At 35.8% G+C, this 23,542-nt stretch overlaps 1 protein-coding gene across 2 annotated transcripts; it reads left to right on the top strand.

The window, feature by feature from the left end:
- The first annotated feature begins 8,806 nt into the window (after nucleotides 1–8,806).
- UBQLN2 (ubiquilin 2) lies at nucleotides 8,807–12,136 on the top strand. 2 transcript variants are annotated; one of them, XM_012639934.1, is made up of 2 exons: nucleotides 8,807–10,410; nucleotides 10,747–11,122. In XM_012639934.1, the coding sequence occupies exons 1-2, from the start codon at nucleotides 9,052–9,054 to the stop codon at nucleotides 10,924–10,926; spliced, it is 1,539 nt and encodes a 512-aa protein (XP_012495388.1). In that variant the 5' UTR covers nucleotides 8,807–9,051; the 3' UTR covers nucleotides 10,927–11,122. The 2 variants fall into 2 exon arrangements, with proteins under 2 accessions (XP_012495388.1, XP_012495387.1); XM_012639933.1 differs by having other exon boundaries at nucleotides 8,825–12,136.
- Nucleotides 12,137–23,542: the final 11,406 nt, after the last annotated feature.

Raw genomic sequence — 23,542 nt, forward strand, 5'->3', positions numbered from 1 at the left:
TAAATATAAGCATTGAAATCTTTTAATAAATAAATGAATGTAAGGACTTTGTTACAATAGTTCCCTCTATCTTTGAATTCCTTACAAATAATATGACAAAATCACATAATGATCTATCTTCATAAATTATTTTAATGATCTATCAGCTGACAACTCAATTAAGTCCTTCAATTTTGTCCAAGGCAAAAATTGGAAATCACAGACTTGCAAAAGGATTTATTATGTAGTCATTAGAGTCAATCAGTTTCTCAATATGAACACTAATATATATTTCAAATTACCCATTTGTTGCCCCAAGGTTTCTACACCCAGGGGCAATGGGCAATGTATCATTGTAAAATCCTGAGTATGTGACAGAAATATGCATTCATTTTGTAAAGAGAGGAAGGGTCAATTACGAAAGAGGATGCCTTGACCTCAGGGACATTTTTTGGTAGATCAGTTTTAGGAAAGAAGATATATAGAAATCGAATATTTAAAAATTTATTCCTTTTAAACTATTTTTATCCTCCGACTGTTTGAAAAGACTGTGTAGAAAAAATTTAAAGATCATTGCCTTAGATAATACTGCTACCACTCCCATATCTACTGTCACAACTGATTTTTACCATCAACATAAGAGTCTGAACTTTCCTAATTCTAGTACACTATCTCTGTTTTACCCTTCACCATCTATAGACCATAAGACTTTTTCAACAAATATTGTATTCTCCTTCAATTTGTAGCTGGATATTTTCAATGTCTGATGAGTCTAGACTGCAACATCATAACTCATTAATAGGTGCCATCTGCAGATGCCAATCTGAAGACGTCAGGCTATGTAAAAGTAAAAACTAGCCACCATAATTATCACATATATAGATTTGTCTTCCGAAAGCAGTCAACTTAAAGAGATTTGTTTTACAACTCAACTACAATTCAACTCCCTTTATTTCTCTATTGCCGTTGGGGATTTCCAAGTACCTTCTTTCATTTTTATGACTTTCTCCACTGACGCTAGAGTCTTGGGAATCCACATGCAATGCATGTGGAAAAAGTGCCTCCTCCCACTGCTGCCAGATATATTTCTGTTGGTATTCTCATTTACATTTTGGTAAATTTCTGTTGGTATTCTGATTTGTATCCAATGGCGACACATTTCCATTTGACTATAATAGAGCTAATGTCAACTCTTAACTATTCTGTAAGTTAAATAGGCTTCATAGGGCTGTTCTGAAAACTTATCTTCTGCTTTAGGTAATTATTTGTGTGTGTGTGTGTGTGTGTGTGTGTGTGTGTGTGTATAAAATAGTGTCAGTCCCAGAGCATTTTTAATAGCTACAAAATCCCCTGTGGCCACCATTCTATTCTTAAAGGGATTGGGCCTTGGTGGCCTCATATTCATCTTCCATTGACACTTCTATTTTGTCAGTCATTTCTACCTTATTAGTCTGAATTAGATTTATTGATAATAGCAGTTATTCTGATCATTTCTACCTTTGGATAAAACACCCACTCTTCTACTTTTCTTTTCTATGCCCAGTCCTCCATATTACTTATTTTTAATTGTACCTGAGCATTTTTCTTTTACCTGTGATTTTTGTCTTAATTCTCCCTCTATTGATTTTACAAATCCTGAAGGAATTTAGTTCTTCTATATTCTTTTGAAAGGAACTCATGAGATGTAACTTATGGTATAGTTTATAATATAAAATCACATTCTACATAGCACAGTGAGGCTTTCACTCTCATCTCATGTTTTCTCAAATCCCAGTTTTCAACTGTAAGTCCCTCAAAATCATATAACTCTGATGGTAAAAGTCATGGAAAGATAAACTGAAGGAAAATTATTAGCTATCATCATCACTATCATCATCATCTGAATGAGAGTGTTTGCCCCAATACAGACTATACTCCTCCTGGGGTGAATACTCCACCCTTTAAGAAAGTGAGCCTATTTATGTTCCTGGTCTTTTCAACTCACCTCAGTGCTTCAGTGCCTCTACTCTTGAGGAGACAGAATGAGGGAAGGGAAAGCTTATTGAGCTCCTCCTTAAAGGATGAAAAATTCCCATGCTTAGGGCCCCAACTAGATAAGGAAATAAATGAAGTAGAACTGGTGGAGTTGGCAGATCAGAATATACGCCTTATGTAAAGGAGGCAGCCACTATTTAGCTTCAGTCAAATTATAGCCCCTCAAGTGTATGAGCCCAATGAAGCCAGATCATTTAATTTTGAAAGAGAAGCTTCAAATACGGATTGGTATGAGAAATTTGCCAAGTTTTAGATATTGGCAGGTCGAAGCCACCCCAGGAGTTGCCAGCTTGTAATTTATGTCATAGCCCTAGAGGTTAAAGTGGGTGTATGACAATAGAATCTCTGGACATTCAAGAAAGCCTGATTTATATATTCTTTCTTAATATGCAAACTAAATGAAAAAGCAAAATTACTAGCAGATTATAGGGAGCATAGGTTCAGAACAAGAATGATAGGTAATTTGAAAGTACATCTCCAAAACAGAATACATATTTGCCAGATAGACTATATCTCTGCTTTGATTCTTTACTAGTTTTGTGATTTTTGTTATTTTTTGTTTTTGATTTCATACTTTAATTTACCAATGGTAAACTTACTTCATTTGCTTTACTTTCAGAGAGGGGTGTGTGTCAGAGCAATTATTGTCTATCTCATGTAGGTACTTCCTGTAACTACAACCCTGAAGGGTGTGCATGTTAGTCCCACTTTTGGTGATGAAAAAATTGAGGTTTAGAGAAATGAATGAACTGCTCTAAGGTCACACAACCACAAATGACCAAGCTGGAGTTGAAATCTGAGTCTGTTTAGCTTAAGTCTGTGCTCTTGCCACTATTCTGCAATATTCTCTCTCTAGTATTTGCCCTCGTGTGCATAAATAGGAGTGGGGAACAGTCATGGGATTTCCCTTAGGCTCTGAAGATACAATCTTAGAAGACAAAACAACATTTAATTAGTAAAATCATCTCAAGACCTCAGTAGCAGAAATCACTGCCTCAGGATAAATTCCTAAAAGTGGAATTGCTCAGTAAAATTGTGCATTTTATTAAAATTTTAGTGTTTATTAGCAAATTTTCCTTCAAATAAGATGTACCTACCAAGTAACTTAATTTCCAGCAGAGTATGAAGTACTTGTTTCCTATAATAATAATAATACTCATACAGTGCTTACTATGAGGAGGATACTTTTCTAAGTGCTTAAAATATGTCAATTTATTTGATTTTCAAAGCAGCTATTCATTTCACAGATGAAGAATACTGAGGTATAGAAAAGGTAGGTTACTTGCAAACATAATGTAGCCAATAATTGAGGAGGTAATAGAAACACAATTTGAAACTAGGCAGTATGGATATACTACATCAAGACTGGATATTACATATTTTTTAAAATTTTATAGACAAAAAATATTTCCTAGATATTTTAATTTGTATTTTTTTATTTAAAGCAGATAAAATATTTTCTTCTAGAATTCTTATAGTTTCATGCCTTAAGTTTAAGTCTGTTATACACCGTGAGTTGAGGGGATGGGTATATACACACCTAATAGATGCAGTGCGCACTGTCTGGGGGATGGACATGCTTGAAGCTCTGATCCAGGTGGGGCAAAGCCAATATATGTAACCTAAGCATTTGTACCCCCGTAATATGCTGAAATTAAAAAAATGATAAAATATTTTTTCTTTTTTTTTCCTTCCCTTCCTTCCTCCCTTTCTTTTACTGTTCTTTCTGACATTTTTTCCTTTTTGTAAGACACTAGTTGATGTCCTTTGTCTATTTGTACCACAGAGGGTTCATTTGTAAAAACTTACCTTGTAAGAAATGTGTGTATGCCATGGGTAGACCTCATGTGTTATACATGTTGTAATATTTTTAGTTTGTCTTTAACCTTTTAATTTTTCTTGTATTCTTGACATATAAAAGTTTAAAATCCTTATTTAATGAAATCTATTAATCTTTCCATTTGTGATTTTTCTTTGTTGTTTTAGAAAGGTTGTCAACATGCATAAGTTACATAAATATTTGCTCTAATATTTTTCTGCACTATTTATGATTTTATTTTTTCATCTAGAGTTTATTTTAGTATTTGACATGACAATTGATTGATGGCATTCTTTCCACCTTTCCAACATTGTTAGGGGGTTATTACTTTTCTCACCTTATTTCTGTCACTTCAGTCGGATTTGGTAAAGAGAAGTGGTAAGAACATAAGCTCAGCTGCCACCATGAACAAGAAAGCTGGTTTTAAAAATAGCTAATTATTTAATTTCTTGTTCACTTTCTTATATGTCTTTGATGTGGCTTGTTCAGGTTTTCTGATTTTTAAATATATTTTGGGCACATGGCCGTATCTTCCTAGAACAGTAATATAGTTATCAGTTTTTCTTTGTTATTAGCCCATATTTATACAAAGTATTTTCTCATAATTTTTTTAAAATATCCCCTACATCTGTGATTAAATATACTCACACAGTACTAGTTTTTATATTTGTCTTGTTGCTTTTTCTTTAAATTTCAACTAATTAATGCTGTGCTTTTCACTAAGTGAAGGCATGTGTGTTCAACTACTGGAATGTTAATTTTATTTCATTGAAAATTTAAAACATTAAAATTGATATATTTTGTAATAAAATATCAAAAAATCACATGACTTATAACATAAAGGAAAAGAATTCAAAGAAATGTGCTTGTGTGAGGTTTCAGCAAGGAGGTGTGTGTGAGTGTGTTTTTGCCCTCCTGCCGTGTACTTTGATAAATGAATTGTAAGCTAAGAGAATCACCAGCTATTAATAATGGTTTACCCAAAGGCAATCACAGCAACAACAAAAATAAATAAATGGGACCTGATCAAATTAAAAAGCTTCTGCACAGCCAAAGAAACTGTCACAAGAGCAAACAGACAACCTACAGAATGGAAGAAAATTTTCACATGCTACACATCTGATAAAGGGCTGTTAACTAGAATCTATTTAAAACTCAGGAAAATCAGCAAGAAAAAATCAAACAACCCTATCAAAAAGTGGGCAGAGGACATGAACAGAAACTTTTCAAAAGAAGACAGAATAATGGCCAAAAAACATATGAAAAAATGCTCAACATCTCTAATCATCAGGGAAATGCAAATCGAAATCCCAATGAGATATCACTTATCTCCAGTGAGACTGGCCTTTATCAAAAAGTCTCAAAACAATAAATGTTGGCGTGGATGCGGAGACATAGGAACACTCATACACTGCTGGTGGGACTGCAAACTAGTGCAACCTCTCTGGAAAGCAATATGGCGACACCTTAAAGAGATACAAGTAGATCTACCATTTGATCCTACAATCCCATTACTGGGCATCTACCCAAAAGAACAAAAGACATTCTATAAAAAAGACATCTGCATTCAAATGTTTATAGAAGCACAATTCACAATTGCAAAGATGTGGAAGCAACCCAAGTGCCCATCAATACATGAGTGGACTAATAAAATGTGTATACGTATACCATGGAGTACTATTCAGCTATAAGAGACAATGGTGATATAGCACCTCTTGTATTTTCCTGGATAGAGCTGGAGCCCATTCTACTAAGTGAAATATTCCAAGAATGGAAAAAGAAGCACCACATGTACTCACGATCAAATTGGTTCCGCTGATCAACACTTAAGTGCAAATACAGAAATAACATTTACCGGGTGTCGGGCAGATGGGAGAGGGGAGAAGGGGATGGGAATATATATACATAATGAGTGCGATGTGGACCGTCTGGGTGACGGACACGCCTTAAGCTCTGACTGGGGGGGGGGGGTAGGGCGGGGCAAGGGCAACATACAGTAACCTAAACATTTGTACCCCCATAATATGCAGAAATAAAAAAATAAATAATAATAATAATAATAATGGTTTATGTATATGGGTTATTTCATTAAATAATTTCTTAGATTTACTTAACAAATTTTACTTTTCCTGTTAATTTATTAGCATTTGCTTTTATCATTTTGTAGTTGACACTCCATTTCCCTCCTTTTTTCGTTTTTATTTTGTCCTCTTTATTTGGATGCTGAATTTGCTTATTTTCACTCTTTCTTGTTTGGTATTTAAGGTCTTTGAGTGTATAAATTTGACTCTGAGTTCATCCACATACTACTACATAAATCAAATATTATAAAACTGTAGCTTGATAAGAATACAGATTCCTGCACACCATTTATTTCACTAGGTTTGGGGTGGAGGCCCAGAAATCTATATTCTTAACAAAATGCTCAGATCAGGAATAGGGAAATTTATTTTTGTTATGTTTTTTTATAAATTTTATTTTTGTAATTTTTGTAAATTTATTCTAATAAGAACTTTGTGGTTTGTTTGTTTTTGAGGCAAGGTCTAACTCTGTTGCCCAGGCTAGAGAGCAGTGGCGTCATCATAGCTCACTGCAACCTCAAACTCCTGGGCTCAGGGGAGTTTGAGCCTCCTGCCTCAGCCTCCCCAGTAGCTGGGACTACAGGCATGTGCCACCATGCCCGGCTAATTTAAAAAAAAAATTGTAGAGATGAGGTCTCCCTGTTGTACAGGCTGGTCTTGAACTCCTGGCCTCAAGCGGTCCTCCCACCTTGGCCTCCCAAAGTGCTAGGATTACAGGCATGAGCCACCACGCCCCACTTGTAAAAAGGACTTTACTTTGCACTTTGTTCAGTTTCAGTATTCAGTTTTGTTTTAATTTTCAAATAGTTGGGATTTTTTGTTCATGCTTTCAATATTAATATTTAGCTTTATTCTACTGAAATTAAAGATGACCTATAATATTTTCTAAAAATTTTATTTATATTTTTGAGAAAATACAACAGTATTATAACAAACACTCATATTTTCACCACCTAGAATTAACTACTGCTGATATTTTACCATATTTGCTTCCATTTTAAAGATAAGAATACATTTTTAGAGATTTAATTCAAGTTCTCTTTAATGACTGTCCTATATTTTATTCCATATTCTCTTGCTCATAGGGGCAATTTTGGTATATTTCTAATAGAATATTTCACATATACATATAAATGTATCTATAAATACCACTAGAATGTTGTTTGGTAAGTGCTATTAATTAATTAGGTTTTTGAGATCTGTATTAATATATTTAAAGCTAGTTCATTCTTTTACCTCTGTATTCTATTAATCATAGTAATCATACTAGATTAATCCATTCCCCTATTGATAGATATCATATACCTGTATTTTTTTCTTATTTTGAAATTTATTAAGGTATTTGTCACCTAATGTCTTGGAAATGCTATTAAATGTTCCCTGGATACTTGGGGGAGGGGAAGGATTTTCTGTATATTCAGAAATATATAGGTACATTTGAAATTATTTCTTCTATGTTTCAAGTTCAAGTATCGCAGGACTGCTATATCTTTGTTGCTCTTACTTAATCTGTAATGAAATTAAGTAAATATGTCAATGTCTGCCACTACTATTGTGTGCCTGTCAATTTCTACCTATATTCTTCCCCTAAAATACCTTTCTGCAGGGCATACTTACAAAAACCATCAGGAAATTAAAAATCTTATAAAATAGAAAATAAGAATTATTCTTAATTTTGGCATTCAGTAATAACCACCATTAGCATATTGATGTAATGCCTTCCAGAGTTTTTACATATATATATATATATATATATATATATATATATACACAGTTTACATATACAACAAACTGTTCTAAAATTAATTTTAAAATTTTATTGTATTTTTGATATTAAACGTACATGCTTGTATAGTTTCTAACTGTACAGCAATATATAAAGAAAAATGTGAAAATACTTTGATTTACCTATAACTACAGTTTATTTCATATATACCTTTAAAGATACTTTATATCAACCATTCATTTTTTAAACATAATGCATATTATTTTATTGTATGGTAATATCATCATGTGTTTGTCTAATCCCATGTGAACACATTTAAAATATTTAAATAATATTTTTATATGCTACAGTGCATATATATTTTGTACATACATACTTTTGCATCCTTGTCTGATTATTTTCTTAGGTGAAGTGTCTAGATGAAGCATTTCTAAATACAGGTGGAAACATTTAAAATGTTGATATATATTTTCAAATTCCCCTATGATTATAACAATTCACACTTCAACTAGCCTGAGAGTGCATTTTCTCAGCTCCTTGTCAGCAAGGTTTATCCTTATTTGTCATCTTTGTCAATATTATAAGCCAAAAGTGGAATTTCATTGTTTTAATTTGAATTTCTTTGATTACTGGTGAGATTAATTACCCTTTTTTATGTCTATTTGCCTTTTGCACTCCTTTTGTAAAATGCACTCTCCGGCCCGGTCTTCTCCCCTTCTCCCATTGGGGCTGTTCCTCTTTCCTTTTTGCTTTGTCGGAGTTCTTTATCATTCATTTTTCGCCTTTGACGTGGGATCGCTTCGATTCAGGCTTTCATCCTTTCGCTACCCTACAGATTGCTAATATATATTCTCCATTGGTCTTTCAATGTCGATTACAGAAGCTGGCTTTCTCCCTCTTCCGTTTCTCCCTCCCACCCTCTCTGCTTCGACTGTCTTGTACTGTTTTGTTCTGTTCTTTCTCTCTTTGTTTCTCTGTCTCCATTTCTCCCTATTTTCTTTCCAGTGCATAAGTTTTTGATTTTGACCAAGCCATATCTATCAATCTGGGTCTGGCGCCGCGTCAGCGAGGGGGCGGGGAGGCAAGCGCGGAGTGGGGGAGGGGAAGGGGCGGGCAGGAGCGGGCGGAGCGGCTGCGGGAGTTGTTGGGAATGCGCGCGGTCTGATCACAAGGCGGCGGCGGCGGCAGCCCAGAGACCTGAGCGCCGAGACTTCAGCCTGCGGCCTACGCCCAGCGCTTTCTCCACTGGAGGACCAGGGAACCGCAGTCTTCATCACTGAGGTACAGTGCTCCGTGCTCCCCGCCTGGTCCGGTCCAGCCCGCTGCGGCGGCGCCTCCTTCCTTCCTCCTTCCCTCGCTTTCTCTCTCTCTCGCCCGCGCCTTCCCTGCCCGCCTGCGTCACTGCGGCCGCCATGGCTGAGAACGGCGAGAGCAGCGGCCCCCCGCGCCCCTCCCGCGGCCCTCCTGCGGCCCAAGGCTCAGCCGCTGCACCAGCTGAGCCCAAAATCATCAAAGTCACTGTGAAGACCCCCAAAGAGAAAGAGGAATTCGCAGTGCCCGAGAATAGCTCGGTCCAGCAGTTTAAGGAAGCGATTTCGAAACGCTTCAAATCCCAAACCGATCAGTTAGTGCTGATTTTTGCTGGAAAAATCTTAAAAGATCAGGATACCTTGCTCCAGCACGGCATCCATGATGGACTGACGGTTCACCTTGTTATCAAAAGCCAGAACCGACCTCAGGGCCAGTCCACGCAGCCTAGCAATGCCGCAGGAACTAATACTACCTCTGCGTCAACTCCCAGGAGTAACTCCACACCTATTTCCACAAATAGCAACCCGTTTGGGTTGGGGAGCCTGGGAGGACTTGCGGGCCTTAGCAGCCTGGGCTTGAGCTCTACCAACTTCTCTGAGCTTCAGAGCCAGATGCAGCAGCAGCTCATGGCCAGCCCAGAGATGATGATACAAATCATGGAAAATCCCTTTGTTCAGAGCATGCTTTCAAATCCCGATTTGATGAGGCAGCTCATTATGGCCAATCCACAGATGCAACAATTGATTCAGAGAAACCCAGAAATTAGTCACCTGCTCAACAACCCAGATATAATGAGGCAAACCCTCGAAATCGCCAGGAATCCAGCCATGATGCAAGAGATGATGAGAAATCAAGACCTGGCTCTTAGCAATCTCGAAAGCATCCCAGGTGGTTATAATGCTTTACGGCGCATGTACACTGACATTCAAGAACCGATGCTGAATGCTGCACAAGAGCAGTTTGGGGGTAATCCATTTGCCTCGGTGGGGAACAGTTCCTCCTCTGGGGAAGGTACACAGCCTTCCCGTACAGAAAATCGAGATCCACTACCCAATCCATGGGCACCACCGCCAGCTACCCAGAGTCCTGCTACCACCAGCACTACCACGAGCCCTGGCAGTGGATCTGGCAATAGCTCCAGCAGTGCTACTGGGAACACCATGGCTGCAGCTAATTATGTTGCCAGCATCTTCAGTACCCCAGGAATGCAGAGCCTGCTGCAACAGATAACTGAAAACCCTCAGCTGATTCAGAATATGCTGTCTGCGCCCTACATGAGAAGCATGATGCAGTCACTGAGCCAGAATCCAGATTTGGCTGCACAGATGATGCTGAATAGCCCGCTGTTTACTGCAAATCCTCAGCTGCAGGAGCAGATGCGTCCACAGCTCCCGGCTTTCCTGCAGCAGATGCAGAATCCAGACACACTGTCAGCCATGTCAAACCCAAGAGCAATGCAGGCTTTAATGCAGATCCAGCAGGGGCTACAGACATTAGCCACTGAAGCACCTGGCCTCATTCCAAGCTTCACTCCAGGTGTGGGGGTGGGGGTTCTGGGAACCGCCATAGGTCCTGTAGGCCCAGTCACTCCCATAGGCCCAATAGGCCCTATAGTTCCTTTTACCCCCATAGGCCCCATTGGGCCCATAGGACCCACTGGCCCTGCAGGCCCCCCTGGCTCCACCAGCTCTGGTGGTCCCACTGGGCCCACTGTGGCCAGCTCTGCACCCAGTGAAACCACAAGTCCAACATCAGAATCTGGACCCAACCAGCAGTTCATTCAGCAAATGGTGCAGGCTCTGGCTGGAGCAAATCCTCCACAGCTGCCTAATCCGGAAGTCAGATTTCAACAACAACTGGAACAGCTCAACGCAATGGGGTTCTTAAACCGTGAAGCAAACTTACAGGCCCTAATAGCAACAGGAGGCGACATCAATGCAGCCATTGAGAGGCTGCTGGGCTCCCAGCCATCATAATTACATTTCTGTACCTTGAAAAAAAATGTATCTTATTTTTGATAATGGCTCTTAAATCTTTAAACACACACACAAAATCGTGCTTTACTTTCATTTTGATTCTTTTAAATCTGTCTAGTTATAAATCTAATATGATGCATTTTAAGGTGGAGTCCTTCCTCCTCCCTCCCTCTCTCCCTCCTTCCTTTGCCTCTTTCTCCCTCCCTTCCTCCTCCCTCCCTTCTTCTTCCCTCCCTCCCTTCCTCCCTCTTTGTTTCCTTCTTTCCTTTCTTTCTTTTGGTTTCCTTCCTTCTCTATTTTGAATGATGGGAATCAATGCTGTTTCACTCAAAGGTGTTGCATGCAAACACTTCTGTTTATTCTGCTTTTATTGTGATTTTTGGAAACAGGTATCAACTTTCACAGTTGGGTGAACAAGTTTTGTCCTACAGATGTCCAGTTTATTTGCATTTTAAACATTAGCCTATGATAGTAATTTAATGTAGAATGAAGATATTAAAAACAGAAGCAAATTACTTGGAACTCTCTAATTTGTGGTACAATATTGCTTATTGTGACTTTGGCATGTATTTTTGCTAGCAAAATGCTGTAATATTTATACCATTCATTGATCTTTTTTGCTATATTTGTACACAGTACAGTAAGCACAATTGGAACTGTACATCTAAAAATATTACAGTAGAATCTCTGAGCATAATGTATAACCAAAATGAGAAAGAATACAAGAAATATTTCTGGAGCTAGGTATGTCTCACAATGTTGTAGAATCTTACAGTGTCTTTGATAAACTCAGTGAGTATGTTGGCTAGGCAAGTTCAGTTAAAATATAGTAGAAATGTTTATCCTGGTATCTCTAAGTATACATTTAATTGTACAGAAAATTTACAGTGTAATATTGTGTCAACATTTGCAGATTGACTGTATATGACCTTAATCTTTGTGCAGCCTGAAGGATCAGTGTAGTAATGCCAGGAAAGTGCTTTTTACCTAACACTTCCTTCTCAACTTCTCCCATAAAGAGATCGTAATATGCATTTTGATTTGTAATTGGAAATGTAACTTTCACTGAAAGTGTCATGTGATGTTTGCGTTACTTTTAACTGCTATGTATAAAGAAAAATGTATCTTTTGACTTCATCAGTTATTTCTCTTGTGCACAGGGAAAAATGCATTAAAAATGGCGAAAAAAAATAAAAAATTTAAAAATGGATAAATCTTTTCCTTTTTGCCTTCTGGCCCTAGGATCCTGTTTAGAAGGGTTATCCCGCCCTAATATTATATAAATGTTATCCTGTATTTCTGTAACTTTTATGGTTTTATTTAAAAATTTTATTTGCCCTATGTGGAATTATTTTGATTTTGGTATTCTAAATTTTTTTTTTTTGCCCCAAAGGGTTAGCCAGCTGTTAGCCGATATTTATCTCTACCCCCACATTTGAAATGTCATGCATATATATGCTTTATTCTGTGTTTGAATTCTCTTTAGTTCCACTGAACAATGTAGCCCCAGTACACCAGCCTGTAGTTATTGAGTTAGAAATACGATTTCATATCTGTTAGGGCGAATCCTCCTATTGATCTTTTTTATTTTAATTTTTTTTACAATTTTTGACATGGATGAACTTTACAATTAATAGGGTTTTCCCAGAAAACAAATTCGGAATTTGGTTGGGATTGTCTTAAGTTGATATGATGGTGAAAACTATAGAATTACATTACTTTCCAGAAATATGATATTTTGCCTCATTGTAAAAAAACTTTCTATATCCTTCATGAGAATTTTATCTACTTAAATCCTATATAATTTGTAACAAATGTACTTCCAGGTAATACATATAGGGAACACATTGATACTGCTAATGGGAGCTCTTAAGTGTTTTACCTATGTGGTCATTTTTGCTATATAAGAGAAGAATTTATTTTCAAAGGTTATTTTAAATTGGCAATTTATTGAAATCTATGTCAAAGATAATCAGTTGATCCTTTTGAGTTTTTCCTGGTAAGGAATCATATCAATGATGTTATAATTATATGTTCTCCTTCTTTTCAAAATTTATAACATAGTTTCTGACTGCATAGGTTAAATATTTCAACAACAGTGCTAAGTAATAAAGGTGGCAGTGGCGTTTTTGTCTTGTTTCTCATTTTAACCAGAATATGTTTGCTGTAGCAATTCAAAAATGTGTTTTGTGAAAAAACATTCCTCTGGGAGATGGGCAAATAAGTTTGCAAAATGCTGTATACTAAAATCCCTCTTGGAGACTCAGCGTGCAGTAAATGTTGGCTTGTATTATTTTTTTAAAAAATGAGTAGATTCTTCAGTTATAAAAAAAAAAAACTAACTTGTCTAACTCAGCATTTCCCAAACTTATTTGAATAAGGAGCCACTTTTTTTTCTATTAAACACAATAGTATTTGGCCTATTATTGTTCCTCAGAACCCCAATTTAGGAAATGATGATTTATTATTTTACTGCTGTATGATGTTGGGTGTTTGACATAATCACAAAGACAATGTCTTCCATAATTTAAGAATTTTAATAACATGGGTGATTTGATATGGAAATAAATACTAACACTGGAGGAATAGAAAATAGCAATAAATCAATTGCCATAGGAGAAACTGGGTATTGTCTAAGGCCTGGCTTAGACAGTTTTGGCACATGAATTTCTTTCAAACATTCAAGGAAGAGAATTCCTTAATTAGCTTTGCCAAAGGTTTATCTACTTTTTCATGTATTTTGTTTTCTCTCTGAAAAGATACAGGTCTTTAATTTTTTAAGTCTACCATTTCTCTGCTTTCTTATTTATTAATAGGTGTTTATAACTATTTTGGCCTCTTTTTTATTACTTTTAACTGTTCTTCCTCCATCTCTTACATGATGTAATTTCCTCCTATTATGTTGCACATTGCTTTTACAGGCTCTGTTTTTGTTTTAGGTTTTTTTCATCTACTATTGATCCATAATTTATCCATTTATTCATCATTGAATCAAGAAGGGTATATCCTGACCTGCTATCTCAACCCCTCTAATAAAAATGGAGCTATTCTTGTATCCTTTCACTGTTCAGTGGGTTGTTGTCCTCTCTCTAAACTTATACTGGACGGCTGGGTGGGGTAAGTTTATGTCACTGGCTTTGTGAGCCAACAGGATGAGCTAGTGGGAAGGGAGCTAGGGCCAGGGGTAAGCCCAGCACGAGAACTTCACCCCCAAGATGGCTTTCCTCATTTGCTCTTTAGACCTCTACTTCAGGTATGTGGTATCATATATATTTTTACCACTTATGGGAGTAGGCAGAGGAGGGAGCAGACATACAACATTGAAACAAACCCTGCTGGTTCATTAAAGGAGACTTTTGCATCAGGTTGAGACTGACGTATTAGTTGAGAAACCATGATCAGGAAATACCTATATTTGGGTGTGGCTGAGCTTGCCCTCTGAGAAGGGGCAGCCTGCTCCAAATTCTGTTGATTTGCACTGTCAAAATAGGAATAAATGGAGTAATTCTTGTCAGGGCCTAGCCCAAGGATCAGGTTTGGGTTGGGGTGTTAGGAGGTCCATTTGACCTGTGTCTCACATTTACCAGGGGACTCATTCAAGCTTCCTGCCCTTACTTATCTGTAACCTCTCACCTGCAGCAGTGAGAAACCTGGCTTCCACCATCTGCCATCCATTTACTTAATTTTTTAATTCCAGTACACATGAATAGCAGTATAGGAATTGTTAACCATGGGAAACAACTTTATCAAATAAAGTAGATATCAAATATCTTATGTACAGTTTCTTTTGCCTTTAGTCTTACAAACTCCACTGATTTCCAAAGTTACTTAGGTCAGTATCTTTCTTCCCACACCCTTTAGTGAGGTTGTTTATACATTTTAATACAGTTAAATAGTTTTGTCACATTCTACATTCCCTCCCTAGCGTCCCTCAGCCTCCTAAATGATTTTTTTTTTTAAATTGTATATATCAAGATTCACTCTTTGTGCTGTAAAATTCTATGGATTCTGATAAATGCATAGTATCATGTATCTACCAGTATCATAGAGCAGTGGTCTTCAACCTATATGGCACCAGGGACTGGCTTCATGGAAGACATTTTTTCCATAGACTGGGGGTAGTGGGGGGATGGTAGATTCACTGATGTCTTTTTGTGGTTTGATACCTAATTCCTTTATAATCACTGAACACCATTCCACTTTATTGGTATACCACAACTTGTTTATCCATTCACCTATTGAAGGACATGTTGATTGCTTCCAGTTTTGGAGATTATGAATAAAGCTGCCATAAACATTCACATGCAGGTAGCCCCTCTGATTTGATCTGCCATTTTACAATTCATGGTAATTACTTTATTATACAAACAATATATACTCATTATAAAATAAATTTAAAATGTAAAACATAAGAAAATAAGAAAAAACACTCATAACCAGAGATAACTACTATTATAAATTTGGTGTTTTCCCCCAGTTTGATGCATTTTTAATATATACATTTTAAAAATGTACTGTAAATGCTGTTTTTTAAATCTTTCCTTTTAAATTTAACTCTATATTGCAAACATTTTATTTTTTATTCCCAGATTTTTACTAAATATAAAAAGTGGCATATATTTCTTATAAAAACAAAAACTAATTTCAGGAATGTATAAAGTAAAGATGAAAGCCCTTTCCTCACCCACATTCAATTCCCAGGACAAAGGGAGGGTGGAGGGAACATGTTAACACTTTAGTTAATATATATGTATAATTTTTCCAAGTCGGTACACAGAGATTTACTTTATTCTTTCCAATGGTTACATAACATTACAATGTATGTATATATTATCATTTATTAATCTCTATTAATGGACTTTAGACTGTTCTCTATTTTTCCTTATAAACATTGCTCTGGTTATCATAATTGTACATTTAACTTTGGTCACTTCTTCAGTTACTTTTGGTAAAATAAATTCCTAACAGTGGAATCCTGGGTAAAACAATTTGCACACTTAAAATATAAATAGATTATACTAAATTACCTTCCAGAAAGGTTGTACCCATCTAGACCCCTACAAAAAATGTAGAATTCCTATTTATTTCTCAAAATTGTCTCTGTTCCCATCTGTGACCATTTAGTATGCAAACAAATATATCTTTGTTGTTTTATATTCCATATTTTGATGAGTGAGGTTAAAAATTCCTACATGTTTAATGGCCATTTTTATTTCTTATATGAATAAACTGTTCAGAATTAGTCCATATCCCTATTAGGGCATTAGATTTTTTTTTGCATTTATACAAAGAGATCTTCATGTATTAAGTGTATCAGTTCTTTGTCTTTCATATTGGCTCCATATCTTGTTTTCCCCAGTTAATGAATTGGCTGTTAACTTTGTTGAAAGTTGCCACTTAGTTTTCAGGGTTTTTTTGTGTACAAATCCCTCAGTCTCTTCCTTTAGAGCTTTTAGGTTGTATATCACATTTAAAAAAAACAAATGAAAAATCCAAAAGTCCCTTCCCACTCCAAGTTGTAGCAATATTAATAGTCTTCTACATTTAGGTTTAGTACTTTTTTATGTTTAAATTTTTACTTCATCTGGATTTTGTTTTTGTTTATGGTTAAAGGTGGTGATTTAATTTTTCTTCCAAACAAATATCCAATTTTCCTAACATCATTTCTTGGGCAACCTGTCTTTTCCCCATTGATTTGAAATCTTATATTCATCTTATACAAAATTCCTCTATTTACATGTATCTGTTTCTTCAGTCTCTGTTCTTTTCCAGTGATATCTATTCTTCTGCCAGTTGCAGACCCTTATAACGACTGTAATAGTATTTTTGATATCTGGTAGGGGAAGCCCCCTCTTAGTGGTAGTTCTTTTGCTAAGTCTTTTTGGCCATTCTCTTGCATTTTTTCTTCCAGAAGAAATTTAGAACAAATATATCATACACCACCTAAAACACCATTGGATTTTGAAAGGAATTACATTAAATGTGTAGATTAATGTAGGGAGAACAAACATTTTCGCAGAATTGGGGTTTCTCATCAAAGGATGTGGTATGTTTCTCCATTTGTCTTATTTGATGTCCTTCAGTTAAGTTTTATAATGTTCTTTATATATTTATTGTACCTTTATTGTTAAGTTTTCTTAGGTTTATTTCTGGATATTTTATAGCTCTTGTTAGTGGAAATTTTTCTCCCTATTACAGTTCCTAATTGATTATTGCTAGTATATAGAAAAGTTGATGCTCAGTTACTGAATCTCTCTCTTTCTTATTTCTTTGCCTTTTCATATTGCATTAACTAGAACTTTCAGAATAATGTTGAATGGCAGAGGGAATAGGAGACATCTTTGTCTTGTTCCTGACTTTATTAGAAATGGATTTCATGTTTCAACTTTAAATATCTTTGCAGTTGGTTTCTTATAAATGCTGTTTAATTTTCAAATTAAGAAAACTGATTTTTTTTTATTCCAGAGTTATGTTTTTCAAGTCAGGAAGAGAGAATGAATTTTATTAAATGCTTTTTGGCATCTATCAGGATAATCATTTTTAAATTTTTTTGACACACTAATGTGTTGAATTACATTATTAGTATGTTGACTCATCCTTGTGCTCTTGGATTTGATTTGCTAACATTTTAATTAGAATTTTTTGTTTGGTTTTTAATCCTTCTCAAAAGCATGTCCAGCATTTTTTTATCAACTTCTTATATTTTTACATCCAGGTTGATCAGTATATCGCTGGTATGGGGAACTTAGAAATGACAAATGTCAGTGTTTAGTACCCTTCTCCCTCCTTCCCTGGAATCCAGCCAATTGATCTAGGCAGGAGTCTTCTAGGCAACGAACTCTATATAAGTAATTGAGACCAAAGGGGAGTATACCATGATCTGCTACTCTGCATGTGGTGTTTAAATGGTGTTCTGGAGTCCTGAGATTTTTTTCTTCTCTGACTTTTTCCCAGGCTAGTTCCAGGAAGGAAAAATATGTCTCTAATTAGTAGGGTGCTTTCTCTTTTAACCTCTTATCCAGTCTCTATTCTCAGCTTTTCTTGGAAAACATCACTGAGGCTGAGGGGGATCATAGGGGAAAATGTTGTCGGACATCAAATGAGCTATTCCTTGCTGTTCTGGAAGCTCACTCATGCTTCCAGCTCTCCCTTATCTCACATAGGGAAATCAGTGGGATGTTTTAGTAGTATTTTCATTTATTACCTTCTGTAGTTCACTAGATATAATTTTCCTCTCTATTTTGTATTCTTCAGGTTTTTTTTTCAATAGGAATCAAGGGGAGAAGGGTTCTTATTTTTCCATTTTCTACCCTGTATAAAACCTTTTTATTATTGAGGAAAGAAGTTGATATCCCCAGTTTAACTTCTAGTGTTTCCTTAATCATGGGTCATCACACTTCTGCTCTTGCTGGGTAAATGGTTTATGTTACTCAGCTGTACCCCCTAGGATCCCAGCCCTGGTACTAGGGCACCTGGTCGGTACCCTGGTTAGGAAACAGAGTTACTCTAAGAGATAAAGCTATCATATTAAAACACAACGGGTAAGATTGGATGGTGTTAAAGATTCCAAGGCTACGATTAACTGGAAGTCTTTAACATGTTTATAAAGAGAATGTGTAACATATTGCTCAGATGTGTCGTTGAGTGAAAGAAGCATAAAAAAGAGAGTTACTGATGTAAAAGACATTGTTCATCAGGGGCGATAGTGCCTTCATCTGTAAATCTCTGTTTTGGTGCTTGGTGTTATTAATATTTCACCCTAATGCCATGGGATGTTAGAATCTTATACAGGTGCTCCTCAGCTTATGATGGAGTTTTGTCCGGATAAACCCATCATAAATTGAAAAGATTGTTAAATCAAAAAAATGCATTTAATACACCTAATCTACCAGACATCATAGCTTAGTACAGCCTTAACATGCTCAGAACACTTACATTAGTCTACAGTTGGTAAAAAATCACCTAATGCACAAAACCTATTTTATAAATAAAGTGTTGAATATCCCAAATTGTAAGTATGTTTTCTACTGAATGCGTATCACTTTCACACCATCATAAAGTTGAAAAATTTTAAGTCAAACCATCGTAAGTTGGGGACTGTCTGTAGTTAACTTCCCTAGCTCTGACTTCATATTCTTGAAGAAGCTTTCGGATAATTTGGTTTCCCTTACTGTCTTCCTACTAGGAAAAAATGTACTGATCATGTTGGGGCAAAAGGTATGCTCTCCTATGAGCTATATTACACACAGTAAATTTAAAAATGGAGACACTGGTGTAGATACATCACTACCTTCTAGGTTCTGTCAGCTTTGTATGGTTTCTAAGGACCATGAAACCTAGAGCTGTAAGTTTGACTCATTCAGTCAAATATTTAAACTTACAGGGCAAAGGAAGAGGCTGTTGAGCTTAGTGAGTTCACCTAGATAATGCGAGTCTGGGAAGCTTTGTGGTAGTAGACCAACCAGCCTTCCCCCAAGATAGGCATACTTCGCCCTAATTCTTTCTTTCAAACTGCTACACTTGCTATCTTTGTGATTTGGAGCAAGTTATAGACTCATAGCTTCCTTAAGCTAAGAAAGATCATCTTAAAATATCCACCTGATGCTTCAATTTATGTCACACAACTTGAATATCTCTAATTTCAAGTAACTCACAGTCCTTATTTAGGTACATTTTAAAATAGAAGTATAACATACATACAGAAAAGTATATATATCATAATTCTAACTCTACAAGTCAATGAATTTTCAAAAATAACAGATTCGTGTAATTAGCACCCAGATAAAGAAAAAAAACATTATTAGCACCCTAAAAGCCTCTCAGTGTCCCCTTCCAGTAATTATCTCCCAAGGGTAACCATTATTCTGACTGCTAACAAAATAGAAGTTTTGCCTGTTTTTGACCTTCATATAAATGGAATAATCAATTGTATATTTGTTTGTGTCTGGTTTCTTTCACACACCATTATGTTTGTGAGATTCATCCATATTGGAATTTGCTGCCTTTATTTTTATTGAGGTGAAATTCATATAACATAAAACTTACCATTTTAAATTGTAAAATTCGGTGGTATTTAGTATTTATTCAATGTTGTACAACCCTCACCCCTATCTAATTCCAAAACATTCTCATCAGCCCCCAAAGAAATCCCATATGCGTGAAGCAGTCTCTCACCCTTCCCCTCTCCTCACCTCTGGGAACCATTTATTAATGTGTATCTTGTCTCTATAGACTTACTTATTTTGGAATATCGTATCAATGGCATCATACAGTATGTGACCTCTTATATCTGGCTTTTTCACTTAGCATAATGTTTTTGAGACTTACCAATGTTATAGCATGGATTCCTTTTTATGGCTGAATAATACTCCACTGTATGGATGTATGACATTTGTTTATTCATCAATCAATTGACACACATTTGGATTGCTTCTGCCTTTTAGCTATTGTGAGTGCTGATATGAACATTTTTATTTGAACATCTACTATTAATTCTTTTGGATATATACTTAGAAATGGAATTGCTAGGTCATATGGAAATTCTGTGTTTTGCTTTTTGAGGAATTGCCAAATTATTCCACACTGGCTGTACCCTCTTACATTTCTACTAGTAACATAAGAGGGTTCTAATTCCTCCACATTCCTTACCAACAGTTGTTATTTTTTTGTTTTGTTTTCTGATTATAGCCATAGCCATTCTAGTGGTCGTGAAGTGGTATCTCTGTGGTTTTTTTTTTTTTTTGAGACAGAGTCTCGCTTTTTGATTTGCATCATATTGAGCATTTTTTCATGTGCTTATTGGTCATTTGTATTCCATCCTTGAAGAAATGCTGTTCGAGTCCTTTGCCTATTTTTTAATTGGATTGTTTGTCTTTTGTTCTTGAGTTGTAAGCGTTCTTTATATTTTTACTGGATACAAGACCCCTATCAGATATATGACTGCATTAGCTTGCTAGAGCTACCATAACAAATACTGCACACTGAGCAGCTTAAAGCAACATAAATTTATTTTCTCACAGTTCTCAAGATTAGAGGTCTAAGATAGAGGTGTCAGCCAGTTTCTTCTGAAGCCTCTCTCCTTGGCTTGCAGATGGCCACCTCCTTGCTGTGTCCCTCATGCATAGGCATTCTTGGTGTCTCTTTGTGTGTATGTTAATCTCGTATTCTTATAAGAACAACAGTTAAGACTGGAGTAAGGCCTACCCTAAGGGCCTTGTTTTAACATAGTTACCTTGTCAAAGGTTCTATCTCCAAATATAGTCACATTCTGAGATACTGGGGATTAGGATTTCAACATGGGAATTTTGGAGGGACACAATTAAGCCCGTAACAGTGATTTACAAGTGTTTTCTCCCATTCTATAAGTTGTCTTTTTACTTGCTTCATAGAATCCTTTGGTGTGCAAAAGATTTTAATTTTCATAAAGTCAAATTTGTCTATTTATCTTTTGTTGCTTGTGTTTGTGGTGTCATATCTAAAATTCTATTGCCAAACTCCATGAAGATTTATAATCATGTTTTTTTATAAGAGTTTTATAGTCGTGGCTCTTATATTTACATCTTTGATCCATTTTGAATTAATTTTTATGTATAGTATAAAGGTCCAGTTTCATTCTTTTTATATTAACTTATAGGTATCCCATCATCATTAGTTGAAGAGATAATCCTTTCCCAATAAAATGGTTTGGGCACACTTGTGAAATATCAATTATGCATAAGATATGTGTTTTTTCCTGGGTTCTCTATTCTTTTTTTTATTTTTTTTTCTTTCAGCACATTACAGGGGTACAAATGCTTAGGTTACATATATTGCCTTTGCCCCACCTGAGTCAGAGCTTCAAGTGTGTCCATCCCCAAGAGGGTGTGCGCCGCACCCATCAGGTGTGTATATACCCCCCCCATCTGCCCAACACCCGATGAACGTTATTACTATATGAGCACGTAAGTGTTGATCAATTGCAAAGATGTGGAAACAACCCAAGTGCCTGGGTTCTCTATTCTATTCCATTGTTCTAACTGTCTGTCTTTACACCAGTACTACAATGTTCTGGTTACTGTATATTTTTAGTATTTTGTTTGTTTGCCTAGACTTTTTGATAATGCATTTATTTTTCATTATTAACAGAAAAGTTCCTTCTCTTTTGTAAAACCATGTATAGAGTCAAGGGCATATTAATACAAATCTTCAGCCTAAAATGTAATAGGCTGCAGTAGGCATGATCATCTATTTCAGTTTGGAGATTAGATATCACCTTCTGTGAAGCTGCAAGATGTAGAGGGTTAAATGAGCTCTGTTTATATCATGACTCTATTATATGATATTAATTGGTGCATAATTGCAAACCTTGCTTTATGAAAGTCTCATATCTTGTCTCCTGGTATATATCTGTTTCATTAACATAGTTCCCTTCTTGGTAGGTTCATGTCCTGATTTTTCTCCTATACATGCACATAGTTTCTTTTTTATTGTGATAAAATATACATAACATAAATTTACCATTATTACTATTTTAGGTGTATAATTCAGTCACAATAAGTTCATTGACATTATTGTACAACCATCACCACAATCCATTGCTAGCACTTTATTATCTTCCCAAACTGAAACTCCTAGGCAATTAAATAATAATTCCCCATTTTCTCAGCCCTCCAGCCCTGGCAACCACCATTCTACTTTCTGTTTTTTGAATCTGACTATGCTATGTATCTCATATAAGTGGAATCATACAATATTTGTCTTTTGTGACTGGCTTATTTCACTTAGCATAATATTTTCAAGGTTCGTTCATGTACAAAGTGTCAGGATATTTTTCCATTATAAGAATGAATAATATTCAATGGTATGCACATACCACATTTATTTATCCATTCATTGGTTGATAGACTCTTAGGTTACTTCCACCTTTTACTTATTATAAATACTGCTGTGAATGTGGGTGTATAAATATTTGTGAGTTCCTGTTTTCAATTCATTTGGGTATGCACCCAGAAGTGAAATTGCTAGATCAAATGGTAATTCAATGTTTAATTTGTAAAGAATACACTAGACTGTTTTCTACAGTGGCTGTGCCATTTTACATTCCCACCAGCAATGGACAAGGGTTCCAATTTCAACACATCCTAGTCAACATCTGTTATATTCTGTTATTTAGATAATAACCATCCTAATGGGTATGAAATAGTACCTCATCCTGGTTTTGATTTACATTTCCTTAGTGGTTAGTGATGGTAACCATCTTTTCATGTGATTATTAGCTATTTGTATATCTTTAGAAAAATGTCTATTCAAGTCCTTTGCCCATTTTTCAAGTGGGTTATTTGTTGTTTTATTGCTGACCTGTAGGAGTTATTTATATATTCCGAATATAATCCTTTATTAGATATATGATTTGCAAATATTTTCTCCCATTCCATAGATTGCTTTTTCCATCTGTTGATAGTGTCCTTTGATGCACAAAATGTTTTAATTTTAATAAAGTCCAACTTATCTATTTTTTTCTTTTGTTGCTTGGGCTTTTGATGTCATATCTAAGAAAATATGAAGGCCAATTCAAGAAGTTTTCTTCTATGTTTTCTTCTAAGAGTTTTATAGTTTTATCTCTTATGTTTAGGTTTAT

Source organism: Propithecus coquereli, unplaced genomic scaffold (genome assembly GCF_000956105.1).
Source record: "Propithecus coquereli isolate 6110/MARCELLA unplaced genomic scaffold, Pcoq_1.0 Scaffold143, whole genome shotgun sequence".
NCBI lineage: Eukaryota > Metazoa > Chordata > Mammalia > Primates > Indriidae > Propithecus > Propithecus coquereli.